Source organism: Sceloporus occidentalis, unplaced genomic scaffold, assembly GCF_023333645.1.
Source record: "Sceloporus occidentalis isolate IW3139 unplaced genomic scaffold, rSceOcc1.0.p SCAF_373, whole genome shotgun sequence".
Taxonomy (NCBI): Eukaryota; Metazoa; Chordata; class Lepidosauria; order Squamata; family Phrynosomatidae; genus Sceloporus; species Sceloporus occidentalis.
This window is the reverse complement of record NW_028317353.1, coordinates 393,660-421,245: the sequence shown is the minus strand read 5'-3', so window position 1 is coordinate 421,245 and position 27,586 is coordinate 393,660. Positions and strand designations below refer to the sequence as shown.

Here is a 27,586-nt window from a genome sequence, read left to right as displayed (position 1 = left end):
TCAGAATTTGTTAAACCATATCTGTGAGCCGTACCGAGCAGCTCATCATCCCAGCGTCCATCATGGTCTTAATGTGGATTGAGATACTGCTCCTGGGGCTTTTTTGCTGCCTCTTCGTACATTCAACATGGAACTCAATGTACAAGAAACGCAACCTGCCTCCCGGACCGACCCCTCTGCCTTTTATTGGAAACCTACTGCAGATAGAACGGGGGCAGATGGCAAATTCTATGATCAAGGTTGGTCTCTTTAAATTCTGGTTATAGACAAGTGACCTAGGGAGACAATCCGCAAAAGGTAAGCGACACTCTGTTGTGGTTGGAGATGAAACTGGGCAATATTTGGTGCAAACAAAGATGGCCACCGACCATGTGCTCTTTTGTTCAAAGTCACAAAATGGCTGCCGAGCACGTGAAACTCAGGCAGAAGGCACAAGCTAAGTTAATAGTACCCAAATACTTTTGTAAACACCCCGAAACACTGATAAGTTTTGTACAACTATAATATAAGATGTACCAGGTATTTTGGCAGCAAATGTCTTGTACTAGCAGTTGATCACAATTTAACAATCACTCGGGAACCGACACAGTTAATAATGTTTAATAAGAAATGTTAAAAAACATACCTACAAACATCAATACCGTAGTACATGCGCTATGTTTAGCAGACTAGCATGGATCTACCCAAGTGATTTAAAATTAAAGTATAAAAATATGAAAATCGATACGATTTTAATACTTATCCAATCCCAGGTTATTTTACGGTGATGATGCTGGAACACGTGAGAAACAGGAGGGAAAAGCCTTTTATACTTCCTGCAGCTCTAATATGGGTCTTCCTCTCTCCCTCCTCTCCAAGATGCAATTCCTCTTTTCCACTTAAGGCATGGGATTAAAATCCCCTTTTGCCTTGCCCATTCTCCCCCTACTCTCCTCCCATTCCCTGCCTCCGAACAAGCATTCCCTAAAAAACTAGGAAAACTGGTTTTGGCCATGCTTACAGTAGTGACCAGATAGAACTGGTCACTACCGGTTTCCGGGACAGTAAAGGCCACTTCTTTTGTTTGAAATTAACCCTTCCAGTGCTGGAGACTGCCACTTACCCAGGGAATATCTACTAAATGGGGAATCTCAGAGTTTATAACTTAGGGAGGTATGGGCGCAAAAGCACAAATAGCACCAACAAATGTACCTCATTTTTCATGTCCATAACATTCCACCTCTTGCTTTTGCACCATAATTGACCAATGTTATACTCTAATAGGGAGTTCTCTAAAATCCATGTCTGCTAGTCTACTAAACATACAACATGTACACTTCCATGAAATAAACAAAGAAATACAAATTAATATGGCAATCATCAAACCATGTACAACTGTATTTCCCAAGCTCCCCAACCACCCAAATAAACCGATGTCTGGTGTTTCATGGAGCTTTTCCTTTATCGCTGTCAGTTTAGAGAGATCATGGTTAATCTCGCCGTCATTGTTCACTATGCTCTTGAGACAGTTTCTTTATAGCATCCTGCGTGGTGTCCAAAAATCCTTTGGTATTCACTGGGTTTATCTGTCTCACGACGCCATCCAAACCCAGTCTTGTTGACTTGCTTCATCTCATGTTCCAACCACGGGACGCCGAGGAATGGGTAACCTCCTTTGTCGCTCACAGGAATGGCACTGCATACCCAGCAGTCAGAAACGTTGGTCATCTCTGCGTAGTGAGCCAGGATGCTCATGAATGAGTTGGAGGTCCATGGGTTGAGCGGGGCTATACTTCCACTAATCTGTTGGATGGAAAATAAACAGGTTTAGAGTCACCTTCCAACAATACAATTTTAGTATCGCCAGGCCCATCAGAGATTATCTCTCCCTTCTGCCTGTGCTGATCAGTGGACCTTGGTAAAACCCACACTTTAGATCCTACTTGTATTTCTGGGTTTTGATCCCAGGTAACTACAATTTTGTGGGGAACCCAGATTGCAACCTCTCCTAGAACAGTACCAGCAGTCATTCTACTTTCATCAGTCCTAGTCACAGTTGTACTCCACACTCGTCCGTCCATACTCACATTCCCAGTTGTATTCCAACCCTCGCTAACTAGTTTGTCAGTGAGTGTGAGTGTTACCTCTGTCCCTCTAGGCATATTGCCTCCTATTGGAAGGATTAGCTTTTGCCAATCCTCCCTACCACCTGAAAAATCAAAATGGTTAGTTAGTTTGATCAAGAATTTGTTTTTTCCCACTGATTCGGGGAGGCTACCTGTAAATGTCAACCTTAAACTAACAAATGTATTGTCATTTTTGCAAGTAAGCCTATCGTATGGAGATGCATGTCCTAGTGGCCTATTGTTTAAAATCAGTACAGCCTGTGTAATAACCTTATCCCACCCTTTTAATGACAAACTTGGGGATAGCTTTCGAATTTGCTCTTTTAAAAGCCCATTGCACCTTTCAATCAACCCCGAGGCTTGGGGATGATAGGGGATGTGGAATATCCATCTTATCCCAGAGTCCTGTGCCCATTGTTGGACTAACTGACCAGTGAAATGACTTCCATTGTCTGTTTGTATTTCCGTTGGCATGCCATATGCAGTGATTAGGAGCTGAAGCATTTTCAGGGTAGAAGCTTGATTAGCACTTTTACAAGGGACAGGGCATGCTTGCTTGGCAGTAGTTACGAGCTCCAAAGTGACAGGAAGTCCTCTGGCTCTAGCCCACTCCAGGGTGGCCTTGTTTCCTCGATGTCCTCCCGCTGCATGCGCCCATGTAGCCATACGGAGTAAGACTGGATCAACAGGATCTCGGTCATGGGTCTTCAGGTTCCTTACTCGAGTCAGTTCATCAGCTATCTTATTGGGGTTTTCTTCCCCCAAGTCTTTAGTTACATGAGCATCAACATGTCCAATTTTGATATGTCGTGTCTGTGCGGCTGCCCAGATCTTTTCCCAAAGTCCTATACCTCCCCATACTGGTTTGCCATGTATAAGCCAATGATTTTCTCTCCATGTAGTCATCCATGTAGTGCAAGCTTTGTAAACAGCCCAACTGTCTGTGTAAATGAAAAGTTCATGGGAATCAGTTTCTTCCAGCAAGATGGTTATGGCAACAAGTTCTGCATATTGACTGGAGCCACCTTTACCTTGCTCCTGGATGACCACCTCTGCATCTGGATTGTAAGCCACAGCTGTCCAGTGTCTTCCTTTGCGGGTCATCACAGCTGATCCATCTGTAAACCATGCATTTGGTTTCTGACAGTCTTGTAATTCCTCATAAGGTAAGGCAGTCTTTATCGGAGAAGGCTGAAGCACAGGTATCTCGCAGGTATTTGGATGTGACAAGGTTTCGTATGTCACAAGACCATTGAGAATCCTAGTTAAGTCCTTCACTTCACCTGCTTGCACTCCACCTCGTTCTTGTAGGTACCATTTCCACTTCAGGAGAGTTTGACTTTGGGCCACCTCTGCACGTATCGGTAGGCCTTCATCACGCACCCAGCCTGCAATTGGTAAGTCTGTTTTCACGGAGACTGGGGCCTTTTGGGTTATAGTCTCTACATGCCGCAGGGCCGTGTAGGCAGCTAATAAGTTCTTCTCCAGGGGCGAGTACCGTTGCTGAGCTCCAGTTAGTTGCTTGGACCAGAACCCAATTGGTACCGCTCGTTGGCCTTTAACTTCATTTGGCTGCCACAAGCCCCATGACATCACGTTATTGGTCACCATCACATCGAGTTGAAAAGGGAATTCGGCTTTGATTGGACCAAGACCTTGGTGCTGTAAGACGGCTTCCTTGGCTGCTTTAAATGCTGTTTCTTGGTCTGTGCCCCAAACAAATGTAGATTTTTTGCGTGTAACATTGTATATGGGACGTAGCAAAAGTCCAAGATGAGGTATAAATGACCTCCAATATCCAAGGGCACCGAGAAACTTTTGTGCATCTTTCAAAGTCTTTGGCGATGGAGTGTTTTGTATAGTATCCAGTATTGGTTGGGGAATCTTACAAACAGGACCGGCCCAGATCATTCCGAGAAATTTGACTTCCTGGGCGGGACCCTGCACTTTGTCTTTGTTGACAGCCCATCCTCTGGCAACCATGTGATCAATCAAAACAGTCAATGCTTCCTCCACTTCCTCTTTAGTTCCGGTAATCATGATGTCATCGATGTAGTGGAAGACAGGTACTTTCAGGCTTAGTTGGCTTAAATCTCTGGCAACCAGTCCATGGCATATGGTGGGGGAGTGTAAGTATCCTTGGGGTACCACCTGAAAAGTATATTGACGACCTTCCCAGGTGAATGCAAATTGATCTTGGGACTCTGGTGCAATGGGGATTGAAAAGAACGCATTCGCTAGATCAATCACTGCATGCCACTCCCTGGCCTGTTTGGCTATGTCCTCAATAACCGAGACGATATTGGGGACTGCAGCACTCAATGGCGGTGCCACTCTATTGAGTCCCCTATAATCTATCGTCATGCGCCAAGAACCATCAGGTTTTTTAACAGGAAATACAGGAGCATTAAAGGGGCTTATTGCAGGACGAACTACACCTGTTCTCAACAATTCAGTGATTGTTTCACTGATTTCCTTTTGTCCCCCCGGCAGCCGGTACTGCTTCAGCCTTACCGGGCTACTGGGGGGAGGAATGACCACAGGTGTCCAATTTGCATTTCCTCTCACCACCTCCTTTACTGCATGGACATAAGAGGGTTTGTGAGGAAAGCCAAATTTGAACACACCCCACTGTGTCTCTATACAGAGCCCTAACAATATATCTATCCCCAAGATATTGTCAGGTAAATCAGAAACCAAAATATTAGCCTCAAATCGGGGGCCTTTGTTTATGGCTAACATAACTGTTGTTTGGACAGCTTTAGTTATTCTACCCCCCAGACCCTCTATGTGGACTATGGGGCCTACAAAATGGGAAGGGTTACCCTGAAGCACTGTTACCTCAGCCCCAGTGTCAACTAAAGCTAAAACCTTGGTGTGGTGTTTTCCCTTTCCCCACCATACCTTTAAAGGAACAAGGGGCCGTCGATCCCCAGCCATAATTGGTAATGTGTTCCGTGCCGGGGATCGGCCGTCCCATCAGTCCACTACATTTTGTTTTGCAATAGCCTTCAACTCAGCAGTCGGGTACAAGGGCTTTGTTTTCCTAGGAGTGGGAAGAGGAGGACAGGAATTAGTATCAGGATATTTAACATCAGATTGCGTATATTTGAGACCTGTTTCAATGGGGTGAGCCTTAGAAATGGGACCATCATCAAAAGTAATTAACTTCTTAACTTGTATGGGACCCGTAGATGCAGTGTGTACCTGTACCCTTTTCTTTAATGCTTTCCACCTTCTAAACAAGACACCAGTACGAACATTTGAAAATGACTCATTTATACCAGCCTTCTCAAGATCAGCAATCATCTCTTTCCTAGATATTCTAGTACGTTGTGAAGCATCCTGATAATTATTCCATTTAGGTTTACCCTTGGGAGGATTTACAGTATTCTCTCTGTCTGACATACTGGCTACAGAGATACCCCTTCTGTGGTTTACCTTTTCCTCCAATTCATATTCCCCCAATTCCGCTAGCCTTTGTGTGATCACAAAAATCTGCCCATTTTCTGCTGTGCCATTAAGCATAGACAATAGGGATCCTCTTTTAGCACTGGGAGCTGTTCTTAGGAACCTAGACCTCATGCTTGCAGTGAATTCCTCTGCATCAGGCCCCTCCCAGTGATCCTTGTCTAAACCTGCTACACAACCCATAATACGGACTCTGGTTATGGCATCTTTTATGGTGTGCCACTGTGTATGTGGTTCAATGTCAGTGTGATGTGGGAAAACTTTTAGTAGTGCATGTTTAATGATATCCATTAAACTGAAATTACCATGAATGTTCCTCACTAACCTCAACACCTGTGTCATCTGTGGATTACACGTGAGCTGACCAATGCTTACGGCTTCATCAGCATTAAGAATGATCTTATCTGCCCCAGTATCCCACATACGCAACAACCACTCACCAATGCTTTCACCCTGAGTCTGCTTATAAAGATTTGTAATCTCGGTTAACTCCAGTTGTGAATAACCTCTCACTACCTCATTTATCTCATCTCGTGCACTTTCATGCACGTCTTCATTACCATCACAGTCCCGGTGTACCCTACGCTTTCTCTGTTGGGTGATAAGTGGGCGAGCTTTGTAGCTAGCCACCCTCTCATCATCATCAGAGGAGACGTAATAATATGAATCATCATCAGAAGAGGAAGAAGAGAAAAAGGACTTGTGGTCCTCCTGGTATTGTTCAATCATGGTTCTCACCTTTCTGGTGTTGTATGGCACCTTACCCTTTTTAGAGCGACTACGATTTAGTTTGCTAATTAGCAGAGTGGTAGTTTCCTGTAATTCCTCCTTACGGGCATTGTTACTTTCCAAACATTCATTTGACAATAACAATTTTTGTTTTACTTCAGCTAACTCCTTTTCTAGGGCCTGTCTCTGTACTACCTCATTTTTTAAGGCATGCAAGATAATCCAGCCCACTTCTGCTGCAGCTCTGCTCTCATGTTTGGGATAGACCCCTAAATCAAGCTTCAGTGCCATACCTCCTATCTCTTCACCAACCTCTGGGTACACAGGTGCACCATAACGCACTAGCTCATCTGCTATAGCATTCCATTTGCCCATAGTGGTAGCCCAATGTGGTACAGCCCCAAATTTGGGTCTTTTATCCCCCATCATTGCTCTCAACTTCTTCTTAATGAAACTCATTCTCTCAGTCAGATTTACTTCAAATGCAATCAGACAGCAGAATCTCAAGCACAATCAGATGGCAGGACAAGCACACGTGTTTGTAGTGAGCCTTACTACTACTACTATGTATTGTACCACTAACACACACACACAGGCTGCACTTATGTGTTTTTTTTTTTTTGTTTGTTTTTTTACAAGCACTTGCGTGTATCTACTTTCACACTAGAGAAACACGTAAAATATAGTGGAAAGGACAGAGCACACAACCTGAATGAACAATCACACTCATGCAACCCGCGTACAACAGGCGACTTCCTATATGCTTTAAAGTTTGCGTCAAATAACTAACATTTACGTAACACAATTATACCAGTCACCCTTTAACAGGAGAATCAATGCTATAGGCTGCCAATAACTAATAAACAGTCACCCTTTAACAGGAGAACCCAATGCAATTGAATACCAGTGACTATCACTAATGCAATACGTTTAAGCTAGTTACTTTAAACAAGGAACAATAAAGCAACAGTCATTTAAGATCCCGTATAAATAGTACAGTGCTACACTTGATAATCTTTGACCCACATTTAACAGATTAATTATTTGTACCCTCTAAATTTACACTCAGGCATACAAGAAAAATCTGTAAGTGTTTACTCTTGGATGTAATAATCCTTAGGTCCGAAGCCTATACTATCTTATTAATAATATGACTCTCCCCACAGAATTAACATAACCAAGATTAATGATTTCAAAATCACCATAAAATTGATAAGCCTCTTGTAGTTGTGAAAAAATAACTTGGAAGGCTTACTAAATCACACTGGGAAAAATATTATTTTATACTATTGGTCAATTTTGGTTATTAACTGCCGATACTCAATTTCTGGCAAAATCCTGCCGACTACGCCAATTTTTGTTGTGGTTGGAGATGAAACTGTGCAATATTTGGTGCAAACAAAGATGGCCACCGACCATGTGCTCTTTTGTTCAAAGTCACAAAATGGCTGCCGAGCACGTGAAACTCAGGCAGAAGGCACAAGCTAAGTTAATAGTACCCAAATACTTTTGTAAACACCCCGAAACACTGATAAGTTTTGTACAACTATAATATAAGATGTACCAGGTATTTTGGCAGCAAATGTCTTGTACTAGCAGTTGATCACAATTTAACAATCACTCGGGAACCGACACAGTTAATAATGTTTAATAAGAAATGTTAAAAAACATACCTACAAACATCAATACCGTAGTACATGCGCTATGTTTAGCAGACTAGCATGGATCTACCCAAGTGATTTAAAATTAAAGTATAAAAATATGAAAATCGATACGATTTTAATACTTATCCAATCCCAGGTTATTTTACGGTGATGATGCTGGAACACGTGAGAAACAGGAGGGAAAAGCCTTTTATACTTCCTGCAGCTCTAATATGGGTCTTCCTCTCTCCCTCCTCTCCAAGATGCAAATCCCCTTTTGCCTTGCCCATTCTCCCCCTACTCTCCTCCCATTCCCTGCCTCCGAACAAGCATTCCCTAAAAAACTAGGAAAACTGGTTTTGGCCATGCTTACAGTAGTGACCAGATAGAACTGGTCACTACCGGTTTCCGGGACAGTAAAGGCCACTTCTTTTGTTTGAAATTAACCCTTCCAGTGCTGGAGACTGCCACTTACCCAGGGAATATCTACTAAATGGGGAATCTCAGAGTTTATAACTTAGGGAGGTATGGGCGCAAAAGCACAAATAGCACCAACAAATGTACCTCATTTTTCATGTCCATAACACACTCGGATTTAGTAGAAAATATAATTCTCTTTATTTCATATCATAATGTTGGATCCTGTTATTTGTAGACTGTCTAAATAGATTTGGGAGCTTGTGTCCAGCTCTGAGGTTCTCAGAGCACCAACTGGTCCTTGGTGGGAGTCTTGATCAAAGCCGATATGGCTAGCTATTTTAAAGTGACTTAGTGACATGGTCAATGTAAAGTGTCCTATTGACATTCAATACTTGAATAATAACCAGCTAAAACGCACCAGCTTGCACAAGGAGACACTCAAAAGCTACATGCTGCTTCAGGAGAGGTACCGCAGGGCTGAGCGCCAGAAACCATACGCTGAGTCTGGTCATTGTTGGAAGGGGTCTACCTTTGTATCTTATAGTAATAAATGAAAGTTTATGTAATTTCCTGTCTACATGCTCATTAATCATATATTTAGCTAAAAAAAACACAAAACAAAAAAACTATCCTTACGCCGTTGCCCATATCTTGTCATCATCCCAACATCCCAGGTTGAAGGAAGGTGTTTAGTGGTCTTCAGCCGCATTAGCGCATTCTTTATGACATCATCATGATTTTTAGCTCCTGTCATACTTTTAAAACAGTATATTAACCCTTTCCTCAATAATTAACTCTTACACCAATATGCCTTTATCACACTATTAACTCTTTCGTGTCATAAATCACTTCTGGGCACTACACATGGGTTAAGGAGGTGTAATGTGACAAATTGAACAGGTCCAAGAGATTATTAACAAGCAGTGTTTTGTAGTGTGAGGATAAAGCTTGTGTATTTGTTCTATTCTATCCTTCGTACCCCACGGGTGCTAACACTCGCATTGTGTATTTTAGCTGTGGAAGAAGTACGGCGACGTCTACACGTTATATTTTGGCTCCAGTCCTGTCATCATCATCTGTGGGTATCAGGCTGTGAAGGAAGCTCTTGTTGACCAGGGAGACGAATTTGGTGCCAGAGGAAACCTCGTTACCATGAACAAGTTTACCCAGGACTATGGTGAGAAGGAACCGGGTCTGGGAGACTCCTGGTTAACAAAATAGAAAGGGGTTTTCAGAAGCCTCTTTTGAAGCCTTTGGAAATTAGCTTTAAAGATAAAGGAGCTGATGTGCCCTATTTGAGATAAATAAATAATTAAAGATGTCATTCTCCCTACTTTGATTGAATTTATACTTTTGCAACAAAGTACAGCAGTGGAAATATATTCCTAGTGCTGTTGAATGCTCTCATCCTTTATATATATATATATATATATATATATATATATATACACACACACTCCTGACCCAGGTTTTTCTCAATTTTACTAAAGGTTGCAATTTAACAACTTGTTTTTTTGCGATTTCAATCTATGATATATTTTTACGGAACAGATTACAATTGTATTTAATGTATACCTGGTGCTTTTTCCTTTTCTATCCTGGGCTGTGCCCAGACCAATTGATTATATCACATTTTCCTTCCATTGGGAACCTGTCATCTGGCAGTGGTAGACAACAGCCATAGATTAACTATTTGTCTTTCTTTCCTTGAATACTCTCTCCCTAGCAGCGTTTCTTGTATTGCTGCACTATTTGCATTGGCATGTTTCATACTAAGTTTTGTAGGTGTCAGCATTGATACCTACTTGAAGTGATTGCCTGATTGTACGATCAAGCATTCATATTGTAGCAGGGTACTGGCACAAGGGCCGAGAGCTGTTACACCGGATCTGTCAGCAGTCAGCCAGCTATAGGAGAGTCTAGGCTGTCGTAACAGGTAAGTTCTATGTAGTAGCATGTCACCTTTTTTGCAGGTGTAACTGTACACCTAAAGGTGCTCAACTTCTTGTAAGTGCATTTGATTATCACTCTCATACAACTGGGCAAGATACTGCGCCAAAGTGTTTTCTCTCTTCATCAATAAACTTTAGATGTAAAGGTATCGAGAAAAGCCTGAATATCAGAGGAATATCTTGAGTGTAATACTTACCACTGTTTGAGAAATCATCACGTGTTATTATTGGCTACACTATTGTGTTTTTTCTTGTAAGATTTTGACAAATTCAGATTTTTTTTCTAGGCACACATAATTGTCATGTGACACAAAAGCCAACAATGATAGGTTTTGCAGGCGTTTTGGCATGTGTCTAGAACGATCTGCGTTTCTCTCTCTCTTGCACACAAACTCCCCTTCTTTCCTTCTCTTTTATACTCCCCTTTTTCTTCCTCCTCATTCTTTCCTCTCATTTCCCTCTCCCAATGTTTTTTTTATTCCTTCATTCTTGTCTCTCTTTTTCTTCTGTGTGTTTTTCTTGATCTTCCTTTGCACACAGCACTATCGAGCAACATTATCCCACACACAATACTGTTCAACAGCCCCTCCAAGGAATAAAATTTCTCGTGTAGTGAGGAGACCACAAAATGCCCCATCCCAGGTTCCTAAGAGGATCACGTATCCTAGGGGAAGCTCATATCGTTGATCAATGGTCCCTATCTCCCCACAAATATAACCTTACAACTCAATCTAAGGTCCCATTGATGGAGGATGTCACTACATGTTATCCTCAAACAACCTCACCAACTGTTAATGGTGAAAACATAAGAAGTAATAGAGGTAGACAGATAAATGCCACTGGTGGATGAGTAAACAGATAGAAAGCTAGATATACATTTAATAATTAGAAATGTTTTTCATCCATTTAAGGGATTGGTTTTAGCAACGGAGAACGATGGAGAACGATGCGGAACTTCACTTTGAGGAACCTGAGAAGTTTTGGGATGGGGAAGAAGAGCATTGAGGAGAAGATTCAGGAGGAATCTCAGTATCTCGTGGAAGAGTTTAAAAAATCTAAAGGTTTGTACCATATTTTTTAAGACCTGTTGATTATGGGTTGGATGTCAAATACTGCAGTGCTATCGACAAATAAATATGAAGATACACTGATACATGCTGCAAGGTGAGTGCCTTCAGAGATGATGCACAGATCATCATAGATTAAAGGGCCACCAGCATTCTCCTGTAATATAGAAAATGTTATTGACCTTATCGTAACAATTTTACTATTATCCAATCTCTTTACCCCAGGGATGCCACTGAACCCATCCAAAAATATCATTAGAGCTGTCTCCAACATTCTCTGCTCAATCATATTCGGAAACCGATTTGAATACACGGATGAGAGGTTTTTCAAGCTACTCGGTATTGTGGAGGAGATTTACCACCTTACAAGCAGTAGCTGGGGACAGGTAATACATAAAGTTTACACATTCAATCTGTAGAATATTTTTCAAACAAATTGATCCAGGGAATGTTTTAACATCAATAAAAGTCTGAGCTGGGGAACTTGATCACCCAACAAGACTATCTTCCCAATTTGATGACCCCATCGACCTGCCACCCTAGGCTAGAATGTATTCCTGGCTGCCACAGAATCATGTTGCTCTTGCATCAGTCAGTGAAAGGTTTTCAGAGCCAGGAGGCACCTTGAAGTGTCAGAAATGTGACTTCCATAAGATAGAGAGTTAATGGGTGGCTTCCTGCCGCTCATTAACATTCCATTCCATTGATGGAAAAATCTATGTATATTTTCTGAACTAATAATATGAAATACTTGTTAATAATTCTCACCAATTTCTGACTCTCTTAAAGCTTCAGAACATATTCCCAACACTGATGGACTACATTCCAGGACCTCATCAAAAAATATGCTCCATTTCTGAGGAACTGAATAAGTTTATATATGAGCGAGTGCAGAAGAACCAGGAAACATTGGACCCCAAATCCCCAAGAGATTTCATAGACAATTTCCTTATTAAATTACAAGAGGTGGGTGCTGCCTACGATAATTACCATAGAAAACCTCAAACAAGCTATATTTATAAAGGGGTTACAGGACGTAATATGAGACATTATAGGCAATCATCAGGGGCGTAACTAGAAACCTCAGGGCCCCGGTGCGAGAATCTGTTAAGAAAATTCGTACTGTGCAGCGGCGTCAGGGATATTAACATTTAATCTCACTTGAATTCAGCGGCAAACCCGTCTGTGTCTTATTGGTGTCTTCACAGGAACAACAGAATCCGGCTTCAGAATTTAACATTTATGATGACATTTTATACCCTGTTTCTGGCCGGGGCAGAGACCAGCACCACTGTACTGAAACACTCGCTCCTTATACTAGTAACATACCCCGAGATACAAGGTATTACACACCGGGGCAGGAGGAGCCCATGAGCGCCATGCTAAATGCAGAAGACCGCTCAACAGGTGGCTTTAATAACTGGAATTTATTATATTATTATTAGTATTATTAAGTAAGAGAAGGCCAGAAAAACAGGGAAACCTTTTTTAAAACAAAAATCTTCTTGGAGATTTGGCTCAAAAAATCCCCGGGTAACGGCAGATCAGAATTACGCAGCTTTCTGATTGGAAGATTCTGGGTCACTTTCACACGCAGTCTTCAATGGTCTACATTTACAAGGGTTCTGGCTGCATTTACCCCCTGGCCAGGTCCTTTCTGAGCTGCCATTATAGGTGGTATGCACTGTCACTTGTGGTATAGATGTTTTGGACATGGCAGGGAATTGCACATTGGGGATTATTCAAACACAAGGTGGTAAAAATGGAGGGACTGGAACATTTATATATATATATACACACAAACACACACATTCATTCATTTGCTAAGAAAATACCACAACTTCTTCTAACTTGCCCCAGAATGGCTCTCCATCGGCTCCATTGAGGGTCTCTTCTGTCAGATAATTTTCAGGTTATCCTATTAATTGGTCACTGAGGGGGTTCCATGTTTATGAATGCCGTCACCTCCTTGGTTTTCCCTGCTGTAAGGCACTGTTATGTGGATGCCAGATTGCATGTGGTATCATAGTGAAACATTCCGCACATGGATGTGTCTAGGGGTTGAAAGGAATTTCGTAATCTATTATAATTTGATGATTTTTATTGTTGTTTTTACAGCCAATGTGCAGAAAGAAATTGACCAGGTTATTGGACGTGGTCGCGTCCCGAATTATAACGACCGGGCTAAGATGCCGTATACTGAAGCTGTGACGCATGAGATTTTGCGCTTCGCTGATATTGTTCCACTCAACGTCCCCCATTTGGTCACAAAGGACACCACCTTCAGGGGATTCAGCATTCCCAAGGTTATGGTCTACGTGGTTATGCGATTTTTTTCCGCATTGTAGAGACGTAACATGTTTACTTTGCTAGCGAGTGGAACAAAACCCCCACTTTCTACAGAGCCGAGAGAGAACGAGAAGCACAGCCAGAGGAAGAGACAGATTTGTAACAAACAAGTCACTCAGAGATCTTGTCTGGGACATAGGAAAATTAGTTAACCCTTCATTGAATTTCGGGGCAGTTATCACTAGGGGGATCATATCTTGACTACACTTGCACATAGATAAACTTATGTGCTCCATGTACACACCCGACGTAAACAGCTAACACATAACCATAATGGTCTGCACATACAACACGGCCATTGCTGTGTCTGTAAGAATATGATTTCCATAGAGAATTCTTAATAGTAAGGTGCCACGTAACAGGTACTTTCTTTTATAATACAGCGTAGGATACTAACCCAGGGCTCAACAAACTCCAGGCACCAGGTTGCCATGCTAACTAAAATAAAACAGAGGGAGCAGTGTCTGCTTAGGCAGAGAGCAACAAGGCAATTAACCCCCTACAGAGAAAGACGTCAGCATGCTCCCAACTGCAGGACTTACCTTTTGTTACGTTGTGTTGTGCAACCTCGCAGGAGTAGAGTGGCAGCTGCACTGACGACACAATGAGGCTGCACATCATAAGTTGTATGTGTCGTATGTGTCGGTGTGCGTGTGTGTACATGTCTGTGTACATTATTGTGAGCACCTGTGTAAGTGTGTTAGTGTGTCTGGTTGTGCTGATGTTACTGTCTGGATGTGTGTTGGCGTGGGTGTCTTGGTTACCATTCAGTGGTTGTGTAAGTGTGAATGTGTACGTGTGTTAGTGTGTCTAGTTGTGTTAGTGTGTCTAGTTGTGTTAGTGTAAGCGTCTGGGTATTTTAGTATTGATCAATTAAAAACTGTTTCTATTTAACTCATTCATTATGTGAGATCTTTATAATGGGACATATTTCCCAATTATGATATATATTATGATACTAAATATTATGAGAACATACAATGGTTGAGCATCGCCTTAAAAGAGAGAAAGGAGATATGACCCAATCTTTTAAAAATATATATATATATATATGGATTAAAGGCAGTCCAAGATGGGAGCCGTTAGAAAACCACGATTGGGAAAAAACTGCTTCCTACATTTTTTGGGCTGAATCCTAGATCCAAACCAAACCAATCAACCCCTATGCTAAGTCCTGCATTCTATTCTTTCAGGGTATTGAAGTCCACCCCATCCTCTGCTCCGTCCATCGGGATCCCACGCAGTTCGCCAATCCGTATAAATTCGATCCCAACCATTTTTTGGATGAGAACGGCAGCTTTAAGAAGAACGAGGCCATGATGGCGTTTTCTGCAGGTGAGGCATTATCATTGGCTAGATATCTGCTGCTTGCAGGTTAAGATTTGGGTCCAATACATAATTATTTTTGGGAACTCTAGCCCTTTATTTTCTTTTGCTTTTAGCTCTTTTCTGTAGCATTTATTAAAAGAAAATAACAATGAGACCTCCATTCCTCAGCCTCTCTCTCTTGGTAAGGGTCTTCTGTATCGTTGTTCCACTGGGACGAAAGATTAATTGCAATCTCTTATGTCAAGAATATAAATCATAGCAGAACTATCATTTTACTCTCTCCTTTAGGTGTTTTGTTTCCAAGGCAACAAAAAAACACAAGCCAGCTCAGCTTAATTTCTTCTTTCTCTAGGCCGCTGGAGTTTGGTTTAGCAATGTTACTCTCCACTCCTTAAAGGCTGCCCGGGACTATCCCTGCTCTTATATGTGGCTGGCCCTTCACAAAGCCACTTCCCCAAAAAAGGGAAATCTCCAGATAATCTAGCCTGACCAGTTTCCAGATACGCGCATGAGCTGGGCATTAAAGCCACAACCAATAAAAAAATTTGGACATCCCTAACATATCGCACTGCCTAATGTGACCTGTTGGCATAACAGTCCTATCAATGTATCTTTGGAATTTATTTCCTTAGCAAATCACCTCTATAATTGTCTCTAGGAAAGCGGATCTGCCCTGGGGAAACGCTGGCTCGGATGGAGTTCTTTGTGTTCCTCACCACTATCCTGCAGAACTTCACGCTAACCTCCCAGAAGAAATTCTCCGAGGCTGACATCACCCCACGTATGGGGGGCTTTATAAATGCTCCGATCCGCTACGAGATCTCATTCATTAGCCGCCAATAAAGTAAAGCAGACAGTAAAGCCTCTTTATACGTTGTGCTTTTTCCGGTGTTATGTGCTTATAGCTGGGACACGAGGACGCTGTCCTGAGATGGAGCATTTTATTAGCTCTTAGCCTAGCAATATAGAAATATACATTTCAGTAAAAATCTACTTGTAAGGAAGCTGTGAAGTCTCCTTTTATATATATATATATATATATATATATATATATATATATACATTACTTGGCTTTCTGTCATATTCGGACTGGTGTATTTTCCGTTGGCGCAGTATACGCCATTATCAGTAATGAGTAAAAACGAGAAATTGTATTACTGTCTTCTTCAAATGCTTGTCACATTATTTACGTAACTAATCAAACAAAAACACAGAAAAAAAGCATTAAAAATAAGGGGTTAACTGACATAGTAGAATTTCCCTTTCTGCCAATGATGGGAAACCCCAGTCCATACTTTATATGTCACTTCTGGATGAACCCAGGCCGAGGGTGCTGTGGGTGGAAGGATGTGTTCATTGTTTTATGTCTCCCTTGTATGATTCACGTGACTGCATATATTTAGTGCTTAAATAAAGAGTGCTTTGGTCTCCACTATCGGAAGGTGTCTGTGAGTTATGAGAGATACGGGTCAGGTTGGGTCATGAGAGGCCGCTAGTGGCCAGACTTTAGCCGTAGTTAGGTTTGATGTGTGCAGTTTAGGGGTTCTCCCCTAGGGGGTTATGCTGGAGGGTAGACTGTTGTATACAATTGTAGAATTAACCTCTAACATGACGCGTTTGTTCTTTAAACCTTCTCTATGCTCAGCTGTTGTGTTCCATTTGAGCCTGCAGTTCAGTATGCAATTCAGCATCCCAGATTCCCAGGCCTTGCTTCTGATCTTCTGTAGTTTATAGCTCTCCAAAGGTCAGAATGGGTAGTGGGAAGCGGGTCAGAGATGCCTCCCATAGGGTTTTAACCCTTCATTCAACCAGTAACTGTATAGGGAGTGAGAAGGAGGCATGGCTTGGTGTCTGTGTACTGGGTAATACAGCACTTCCAGGGTCTTTTTACTGTACATAGCGTAGGGGAGAGAGGGGCAGTTGATAGTCGGTCGTGGGTGTTAGAAATAGGCTATATTGCAGGGAAAGAAGGGGTTTTTCAGGTGCCAACACATTTTTGTCTAGGGCTACAATCTAAAAACCCAGGTAGTGCAAATAAAATGCATCTGAGGAATGAATGCATCACTACTGCGATGAAGCCTATAAAAGGCAAACGCAGAGGAGTATATTGTGAATCAACAGAGGGTTGTTAACAGTGGCGGAACTACCGGGGTCGCAGGGGTCGCGACTGCGACCGGGCCCCAGCGGCAGGGGGGCCCAAGCCAAGGGGCCGCCCGAAATCTTTTTTCCGTTTTTTTTTAAATAAGGCAGGGGCGTCCAACATGCGGCCCGCGGGCCAAATGCGGCCCGCGAGACCTCGAGGTGCGGCCCGCGTAAGATCGGCAGCCAGGGCAACCGATCTTACGCGAGCCGCACCTCAAGCCCTGCTACTTACTTGTGGGAGGGTCTTCTGGACTGCACAGAGGAAGCGGAGTTCACGTGACATCCTACTTCCTCTGTGCTTTAGCAGAGAAGGCAGAGGGAGGCCGTGCCCCCTGCTGAAGTCTGTGAGCGGCATCGAGGAGCTGCAGTGCAGGTAAGGGGGTGGGGAGGGTGTTTGAATGAGTGTGTGTGATTGAGGGAATGAATCTGTGAATGAATGATTATATGAATAAATGAGTGTGTGTGTGTGTGTGATAGCATGGATGTGTAAGTGCTGGAACCTAGGCATGATGGGACTGTGATTGCTGTTAGCAATCACACTCCTATCATGCCAAGTCAGCCAGTACATGCTGAAACCTGGCCAGCTGCCCTCCTTGTGTAGTGATGCTGCCAGCAGTATGGGGTCTGCACTTACAGCCACCCTGTACCAGCATGTACTGGCTGACTTGGCATGATAGGAGTGTGATTGCTAACAGCAATCACAGTCCCATAATGCCTAGGTTCCAGCATCTACTGGATGGATGTGTAAGTGCTGGAACCTAGGCATGATGGGACTGTGATTGCTGTTAACAATCACACTCCTATCATGCCAAGTCAGCCAGTACATGCTGAAACCTGGCTAGCTGCCCCCCTTGTGTATTGATGCTGCCAGCAGTATGGGGTCTGCACATCACTTACAGCCACCCTGTACCAGTGTGTATTGGCTGACTTGGCATGATAGGAGTGTGATTGCTAACAGCAATCACAGTCCCATCATGCCTAGGTTCCAGCACTTACACATCCATGCTATCACACCCTTAACAGATTCTCGCACCCGGGCCCTGAGGCGTCTAGTTACGCCCCTGGTTGTTAACAAGAATGTAACAAGAACGCAGGAAGACAATATAAAATTCCTGGGCTGCAGTCTGTGAGAGACTCTTGCCCAAGCCCCATAGGGTGTCAAACACAGTAATTCATTTAAAAGTCCTATAGTATTTGTTACAGTCCTAGAGGGCATCATATATCTGGTAATGTTCCTGTACAAGGTTAAGTCTCTTTCAATCTTTTTACATCTAATGATTGTAATATTATATCTTTTTAGATAAGGTGTCTGGCATTGTCCTCATACTACATCCACACGAGGGACCTCATTTCTTAATGTGTATGTATGTATATATATATATACACACATACACTCTAGTTTGAGGGGGATTCTAGTTGTTTACAAAAATTGACTTTCAAATTGAACTCACATGCCCTCACCTGGAACATGCATTGGTTCAAGTAGCAAGCCCTTGCCCACAAGTCACAGATTAGTGAATGTGCGAGTTGTTTTACAAGTGTTAGCACGTAGGGTCATGCAACTGATCACTTATCTTCTTAGTGAATACAAAAGTGACAAACAGCAGTGTTTCATGATAAAATAGAGAGAAAAAAACTTGTTTTTATAGTGATAGTAGCCATGCGTTAATATTACACGACTCGCAAAAACAATTAATGATTTTGGAAACACTTTGATTATTTAGCCGCTTAGGTGTCTACTAGTTGTTTTCCAGAAACCTACATGATATAGTTGTTTACAATAAATAAGCCCACTTAATGGCATTCAAAGATTAAAATAAGCAATATATATGAAACCCATTTTACGTGTATATCATGGGAGCAGTCATTTGAACTTCCGGTTCTCAGCAATGGAGCAGAATTCATCTCCACTGCTGCCCTATGCCTAACCCTGTACTTCCTGGGGGGATTTGACGAGATAGCCTGGCGCTCCACTTTTACCTGAATCGCGGAAGGAAACTTTGGAGGACTGTGCCGACTGTACTGTACTGTAATGAATTTATTTCATTTTGCTGTTATATGAACAGAAATCTTAACCCGAAATCTGGTTTCTGGATTTACATGGATTATTGCTCCCCATTAGGTTATCCCTTCTTTGAATTTTGCTGATTGTTGTTGATTGGTTCAGGCAAATGTGAACAATTGTTTGTTAATAAAAGCTATGATTGAGAAAAATATTTTGTTTTTATTTCCTTTTTTTTTTTTCAACCTGCCCCCCCAGTTATGCACATCTGCCCGCAGGCTTTCCACTCTGCCCCAGAAATGCCTTATACCCAATATATGCCACTGTGCCCCATGATATGCCTTTTAACCCTCTAAATGCCACTGTGCCCCATGATACGCCTTTTAACCCTCTATATGCCACTGTGCCCCATGATATGCCTTTTGACCCCCTATGTGCCACTCTGCCACCAGAAATGCCTTATACCCCTATAGGCCACTTTGGCATTTAGGGGGTTAAAATGCATATTATGGGGCAGAGTGGCATATAGGGAGGTAAAAGGCATTTCAGGGGTTAAAAGGCATTTCACAGAGCACTCTGCCTCCAGAAATGCCTTACACCCCCCCATTTAACACTCCTCCTCCAAACTTACCGGTGCTTCTGAGTTGGGGGGGGCGCATAACACAGGAGGATCCAGGTCCCCTGCATCTGGGTCCCCAGTGCTTAGTCCGGGAAGCGTGTAGAGCTCTACGCGATTGTATCGTGTAGAACTCTACACGCAGCCCGGACTAAGCACCGGGGACTCAGAAGCACGGGTAAGTTGGGGGGGCATAACACAGGAGGATCCAGGTCCCCTGCATCGCTGCAGGGGATCTGGATCTTATTCTCATAATCAGACCTGTTGAGCTCTGATTATAAGACGACCCTGATTATAAGACGAGGGGTATTTTTCAGAGCATTTGCTCTGGAAAAAACCTTGTCTTATAATCGAGCAAATACGGTACTAAGTAAGAATTTAGACCAAGAACCTCCAAATAAACTAAACTGGTTGACAAGTAAGTTGTGCAGGCTATGGAGACTTTTAATAAGTGTATTTAGTCACGCTGAAAGCTGGGACAGATTTTTAAGAGGACGAATAACAAATCCCAGCTGAACCGGTGCCAGTCCTCTCCTTTTACTTCTATTTTAGACCATGTTTTGAAGCAATACACGTTTTAGCATGTAGTGTTCATTCTAATGGGTGTGCATTCCTCTGGAACCTGTCTTGACTGATCCATTTATAAAGAGAAATGATTGTTCTATAATGTGTTGAACCACATATCTGAGTGGGAACGAGCGTCTCATCACCTCAGCATCCATCATGGTCTTAACGTGGGTCGAGATACTGCTCCTGGGGCTCGTTTGCTGCCTCTTCATCCGCTCAACATGGAACTCAATGTACAAGGACCGCAATCTGCCCCCCGGACCGACCCCCCTGCCATTTATCGGAAACCTGCTGCAGATAGAACGGGGGCAGATGGTGAAATCTCTGATGAAGGTCGGCTATTCCAGTTATTTATTGTAACGCAAGTAAAAAGAGTGACCTAATGACAGCGAGGTGTTTAATGGGTTAAATAGACAGTCCCATGTAAATTGACCTAATGACAGCAACGTGTTTAATGGGTTAAAGGGACAGTCCAGTCTTTCTAATAAGAGTCTTTATAATAAGAATTTCTTATTATTAGAGAAGTTTTTTGTAACGTGTGTACAGAGAAATTTGTTTAATTCGGTTTATCTGTCAAACCCCACAAGTGCCAACACTCAGATTGTGTATTTTAGCTGTGGGAGAAGTACGGCAACGTCTACACGTTATATTTTGGCTCCAGTCCTGTCATCATCATCTGTGGGTATCAGGCTGTGAAGGAAGCTCTTGTTGACCAGGGAGATGAATTTGGTGCCCGAGGAAACCTCGTTACCATCAACAAGTTTGCCCAGGGCTATGGTGAGAAGGAACCGGGTCTGGGGGACTTCTGGTTTCCAAAATACAATGGGGGTTTTGGGAAGCCTCTTGGGGGAACCTTCAGAAATAAGCTTTAACCCCTTTGTGACAATGGCTGATTTTATTTTTTGTACCCTTTATGATAATGGCTGTTTTAACATTTCTGTGGTGCTCGTGTTTAGCCGTAATTTTCTCCTCTCCAATTTTAAATGAACCCACATAAGTTATAGTTTTTTCAGGACAAGAATGGTTTTCTTCGGAAACCATTATTTGGATAATATTATCTAATTTACAATACCAAAAAAATATAAAATATGGTGAAAACTGGAAAAAAAAATATGCCCCCATAAAATTTTTAAACTATTTTTGTATTTTCATTTTTTTTATGTTGCTGGATGCCTTGATTTCGAGCGATTGCAGTGACACCAACTGAGAGAAGAAAGCAATCTTTGATTGCTTTCTCAGTGTGTTTAACCCCATGATGTGCCAGGCACGTCAACTGACGTTAAGGGGTTAAAGACAAAGATAATGTGTCCTTTTGAAATAAGTAAATCACTTAAGACATCATTCTCTCTACTTTTATGACATTACTATTTTACAACAAAGCACAGCATTGGAAACACAATTCATAGTGCTGCTGAGTGCTCTAATCCTTCCATCTATACTCTTTTAACCCATTTGGGGTTGGGGCTTTTTCATACCCTAATCACTAGAGATACCTTTTTCTCATTTTTACCATATAGTTTTTTTTACACCATGATTCCCCGTCTCCATGTTTAATGTACACACAGATTAAACATCCTTTTGTTCAGGGCAAGTAGGGTCGAATTCATGTTCAGAAACGTTCAGAAAATGATCTACAGTATCATCCGTTTTTTTTTAATCTTTTAGAGGGCCGCATGCATCCCTTACATATAACTCTTATCTTATCGCACTGTGATCAGCAAGCAGGGTTCCACAGCCCTGCCGATGGCAATGTGTACAATTGCAGTAGGGAGATCGATCAGATCCCTGCAGGGTCTGGACAGACTCTCATGTGTCTCTTCTCACCTTTCAGGTCTTTCTGGAGCAATCACAGTGCATCCGGTTTTCTGTGTCACTGAATGCCACAATATTGAGGCATTTCAGCCTCAATGTTTTTTATCTTCCATCTTTCTTTATGTCCTCTTTCTTCTGTGTGTATTTCTTGATCTTCCTCTGCACACAACATTATCGAGCAACATTCTCCCACACACAACGCTGTGCAGAAGCCCCTCCAAGGAATAAACTTGCTAATGTATTGGAGGAGTATAATAATGAAGGGTGTACCTAATGAGATTTCCCCTGAGACCACAATATGCCCAATCTAAGGTTCCTAGGCAGATCATATTGCCTAGGAGTTGCTCATACCACTGGACAATGGCCCTGGATCCCGGTGTCCCTACCAACAAAAACATAACATTCCAACCAAATCTAAAGTCACATTGATGGAGGGGGTCACGAAATGTTACCCTCAAACAACCTTACTAACTATTAATGGTAAAAAAGAAGTCATACATTAGAAATCTTTTTCATCTATTGAAGGGATTAGTTTCAGCAATGGGGAACGATGGAGAACGATGCGGAACTTCACTTTGAGGAACCTGAGAAGTTTTGGAATGGGGAAGAAGAGCATCGAGGGGAAGATCCAGGAGGAGGCTCAGTATCTTGTGGAAGAGTTTAAAAAACCTAAAGGTTTGTACCATATTTGTAATAAAAAAGGCTATTGGTTGGATGACATTGGACATATACTGTAGTAGTACTGACAAAACATTATGAAGATTCAATGAAACATATTACAAGGTTAGTGCCGTCTTCAGAGATGATGCAAAGACCATCGTAGATCGAAAGGGCCACCAACATTCTCCTGTAATAAAGAAAATGTTCTTGACCTTAAATAAATTTCAGATCTCTGAAAACCTTTGTCTTATCAATTTTACTATTATCCAATCTCTTTACCCCAGGGATGCCATGGAACCCATCCAAAAATATAATCAGTGCTGTCTCCAACGTTCTCTGCTCAATCATATTCGGAAACCGATTTGAATACACGGATGAGAGGTTTTTCAAGCTACTCAATATAGTGGATGAGATTTGCAGCCTTACAAGCGGTAGCTGGGGACAGGTAATACACAAAGTGTACACATTCAATGTGTAGTGTTTCTTTTAATATTTGCCTACCTCAGGATGCTCTTTGATCGCTCCAGATAGACATGAGAAGAGACAGGATGGTTTGTCCATACCCTGCTGGGATCTGAACGCTCTCTCTACTGATTGATTGTACACTTTGCCATTGGGAATGCAGGGCTGAGGAACCCTGCTTGCTGATCACAGTGTGATGTGAGCACTTGTGACTTCCATACCCAAGAGTAAATGGGTTGTTTGCTGAAACCTATAAACATTCTATATTTTTTAGCTGTAATTCTCCTAATTATCTAAGCTAAATTAGTTGCACATGGAAAAAATGTATGCATATTTTCTGGAATAACAAATAAAATTAAATGTGTGTTCATACTTCTAACCACAGCGAGTCTGACTCTCTTAAAGCTTCAGAACATATTCCCAACACTGATGGACTACATTCCAGGACCTCATCAAAAAATATGCACCATTTCTGAGGAACTGAATAAGTTTATATATGAGCGAGTACAGAAGAACCAGGAAACATTGGACCCCAATTCCCCAAGAGATTTCATAGACAATTTTCTTATTAAATTACAAGAGGTAGGTGCTGCCTAAAATAATTACTAGATTAAAGCAGTGGCTAAAACAAGCTGTGCTAAAGGAGGGTTTTTTTCTGGAGTGATAGGAGAAGATATGGCTAAATCAGTAAAATGAATTTTAAGAAATCTGCAAAATAAAGTATAGATGGTCAGCTCAGCCTTCCCTGCAGAAGGCCACTGGGGTCGGCCCTTTATAATGTGCAGCGGCATCAGGGATATAAATACTTTATGTCTAATTTGAATTCTACAGCAAACTTGTTGAGTGAATAAACCGCTCTGTGTCTTATTGGTGTCTTCACAGGAACAACAGAATCCGGCTTCAGAATTTAACATGAGGAACATTATGATGACATTTTATACCCTGTTTCTGGCCGGGACAGAGACCAGCACCACTGTACTGAAACACGCGCTCCTTATACTAGTAACATACCCCGAGATACAAGGTATTACACACCGGGGCAGGAGGAGCCCATGACCGCCACGCTAAATGCAGAACAGGTGGCCCTGGGTTTTTATGCCCCAGATGCATTACTTTGCATTTATCCGCATTAAATGCCAGTTGCCACAGCTCTGACCATTTTTCCAGTCTACCTAAATCATTTGCCATTGGCTTCTTCCTCCAGGAACATCAGCCCTGTCGCAAATGTTTGTGTTGTCAGCAAACAGACATACCTTTCCATCAAGACCATCTGCAATATCACTAAATAAAATATTAAAGAGAAGTATCGCTGCCAAATATTCCACACCTGTGTGTGGCTGGAAGGAATTTCATAATTTACAGTAATTTTATTTTTTTATTTTTTTTACAGCCAATGTGCAGAAAGAAATTGACCAGGTTATTGGACGTGGGCGCCCCCCGAATTATAACGACCGGGCTAAGATGCCGTATACTGAAGCCGTGATACATGAGATTTTGCGCTTCGCTGATATTGTTCCACTCAACATCCCTCATATGGTCACAAAGGACACCACCTTCAGGGGATTCAGCATTCCCAAGGTTATGGTCTATTTTATGGAAAGGGGGGGGTAAATTGAATTTGTCACTCATAGATCTTGTCTTGGACATAGGAAAAATTAGTTACCCCTTCATTATGTGCTTCTTGTACACACATATAACCCGGGGCTGACAAATTTGTTGAATCCTAGATCCAAACCAAACCGATCAACCCCTATGCTAACCCCAGCATTTTATTCCTTCAGGGTATTGAAGTCCACCCCATCCTCTGCTCCGTCCATCGGGATCCCACGCAGTTCGCCAACCCGTATAAATTCGATCCCAAACATTTTTTGGATGAGAACGGCAGCTTTAAGAGACACGAGGCCATGATGGCGTTTTCTGCAGGTGAGGCATTATCATTGGCTAGATATCTGCTGCTTGCAGGTTAAGATTGGGGTCCAATGCAAAATTATTTTTGGGAATTCCAGCCCTTGAGACAATGAGACCCCCATCCCTCGGCCTTTCTCTCTTGGTAAGGGTCTCCTAAAAATATTGTTGGACCAAAGATTAATTGCACTCTATTTTATGTCAAGAAAATAAATCAGAGCAGATCTATCATTTTACTCGTTCCGTTTAATGTTGAATTACATAGCAACAACATTTAAGAAGCCTTCTCAGTTTCTACGGCAACAAATTAGTACCTGCTTTTGCGTCATATTAAATATAAGTGTTTCCAGCAAAACACTTTTACACTTTTTTTAAATAAAGCAAAATGTAATTGATTATTTCTGAGAAGTGATGGCCATTAAGTAGTTACAAAATTGTTAAATTCAGCAGGGTAGGTGGAACAGCACCTTTAAGTTCGCTTGCTTGATGTACTAGGCTTATTACACATGATAAAGGATCTCACTACACCTCACTGTACTAAATCAACACAAGTAATATCGTTTACAGATTAAAATAAGCAACACATGTATTAAAAACCTTAAGTGTATACTATGGGAGCAGCCATCTTAACTTCCTGTTGCCATGATCTGTAGGATTATTCCTCCCCGTTATCGCTTCATTTTTCTTAATTTGCTGATGTTTTTGTAATGAGGTGAAATACTCCTTATGATCATACCTGGGAACTTCTTGGCTCCTTGACTGATCATCACCCAAGGGCCAACTTCACAACCCAGGCACTAATATCACAGACACCCTGAGCATACATGGGAACTCTCCAGTTTTGACCCAGAGTCAGAAAGCTCTGGTGGGTCCCTGTGTCTCCAGCTCAGCTTCTTCGTTCTCCAGACCGGTGGAGTTTGATTTAGCAATTCTCACTCACCTTCTACTCTCCATTCTCTAAAGGCTGCCCAGGACTATCCCTGCCCTCATATGTGGCTGGCCCGGGCCCTTCACAAAGCCACTTCCCCAGAAAAGGGAAATCTCCAGGTAGTCTACCCTGACCAGTTCCATGCACATGAGATGGGCATTAAAGCCACACTTTTTTTTTTGCACTGCCCAATGTGACCTGTTGGCATAACATCCCTATGAATGCATCTTTGGAACTAATTGCCTTAGCAAACCACCTCTGTCCTTGCCTCCAGGGAAACGGATCTGCCCTGGGGAAAGTCTGGCTCGGATGGAAATATTTGTGTTCCTCACCACTATCCTGCAGAACTTCACGCTAACCTCCCAGAGGAAATTCTCCGAGGCTGACATCACCCCACGTATGGGGGGCTTTATAAATGCTCCGATCCGCTACGAGATCTCATTCATTAGCCGCCAATAAAGTAAAGCAGACACAAGTGAAGACTCTTCATACGCTTTTTCCTGTGTCGTCTGCTTATACCTGGGACACAAGGACGTTGTCCTGGGATGGGGAATCATAGAATACAGAAATATACCTTTTAGGAAATATCAACTTAGATGGGAGTCCCGATGCTATACACACAGGGACAACATTTCTATAGTGCATAATGTATAAAATATTATTTTTTCCTCAATACAATAGAGGTACTTATTAGATTAACCCCTTAATGACAATTGCCGGTTCTGGCACGGCACGGAAAAACAAGTCGATTATGACAAATGACGTGCCAGAACCGGCACGCCTTTAAACGGGTGCAGAAAGCGATCTACGTTCGCTTTCTGCACCCAAACGGCGTTGCTGTAATGCCTCGACCTCGAGGCATTCAGCAACGCCACGATCGGCACCAGGGGCCATATCTGGCCCCTCCCCGGGGCGTCAACAACCGCCATACATTGTATGGCGGCGGACGCCCGTTTTAAAAGCGTTTAGGTCTAAACTTAAATGGTGTCGCTGGAATGCCTTGATCAGGAGGCATCCAGCGACACCAAACACTTACCTTTGGATGGACTGTGACCGCTCCGGAGAGATGGCGGCGGCCCGGGAAAAAAAACAATAAAGGTGAAAAAGTTTGCTAGGCGGTCTCCTGACCCTCTAGAGAACTCTGGCTCCACTTGCAGGTTGAATACAGGTACTGCATTCAACCATGCAAGTCAATGGAGCCCAGCTTTCTAATCACAGTGTGATTAGTAAAAATAAATAAAAAAATAAAAAAATTAATAATAATTAGAAAAAAATAGTAAAAAAAACATTAAAATGTAAAAATAATTTCCCACTGATGTCACTATCAGGGGAACCTTCAAGTTGAAAAAAATGTTTACATTTTTTTTTAAAAAAAAAGGCAAAAAAAATAAAATATATATATAAAAAATATATTTTTGTGAGCAAGT

General features: G+C 42.2%; 1 protein-coding gene and 1 pseudogene across 1 annotated transcript; both read left to right on the top strand.

The window, feature by feature from the left end:
* Positions 1–62: 62 nt before the first annotated feature.
* Positions 63–15,908, top strand: LOC149273501 (cytochrome P450 2G1-like; annotated as a pseudogene).
* Positions 15,909–20,548: 4,640 nt separating this feature from the next.
* Positions 20,549–26,618, top strand: LOC149273500 (cytochrome P450 2G1-like). Its single transcript, XM_089506261.1, has 9 exons — positions 20,549–20,725; positions 21,007–21,169; positions 22,730–22,879; positions 23,149–23,309; positions 23,732–23,908; positions 24,209–24,350; positions 24,717–24,904; positions 25,108–25,249; positions 26,434–26,618. Exons 1-9 carry the CDS (start codon positions 20,549–20,551, stop codon positions 26,616–26,618), a joined length of 1,485 nt encoding a protein of 494 aa, XP_089362387.1.
* Positions 26,619–27,586: the final 968 nt, after the last annotated feature.

Coding starts and splice junctions, on each gene's coding strand:
- LOC149273500 (XM_089506261.1), top strand. CDS start 20,549: ATGGTCTTAACGTGGGTCGAGATACTGCTCCTGGGGCTCGTTTGCTGC. Junction 24,351..24,716: donor AACATACCCCGAGATACAAG/GTATTACACACC, acceptor TTTTTTTTACAG/CCAATGTGCAGAAAGAAATT. Junction 24,905..25,107: donor GGGGATTCAGCATTCCCAAG/GTTATGGTCTAT, acceptor TTATTCCTTCAG/GGTATTGAAGTCCACCCCAT.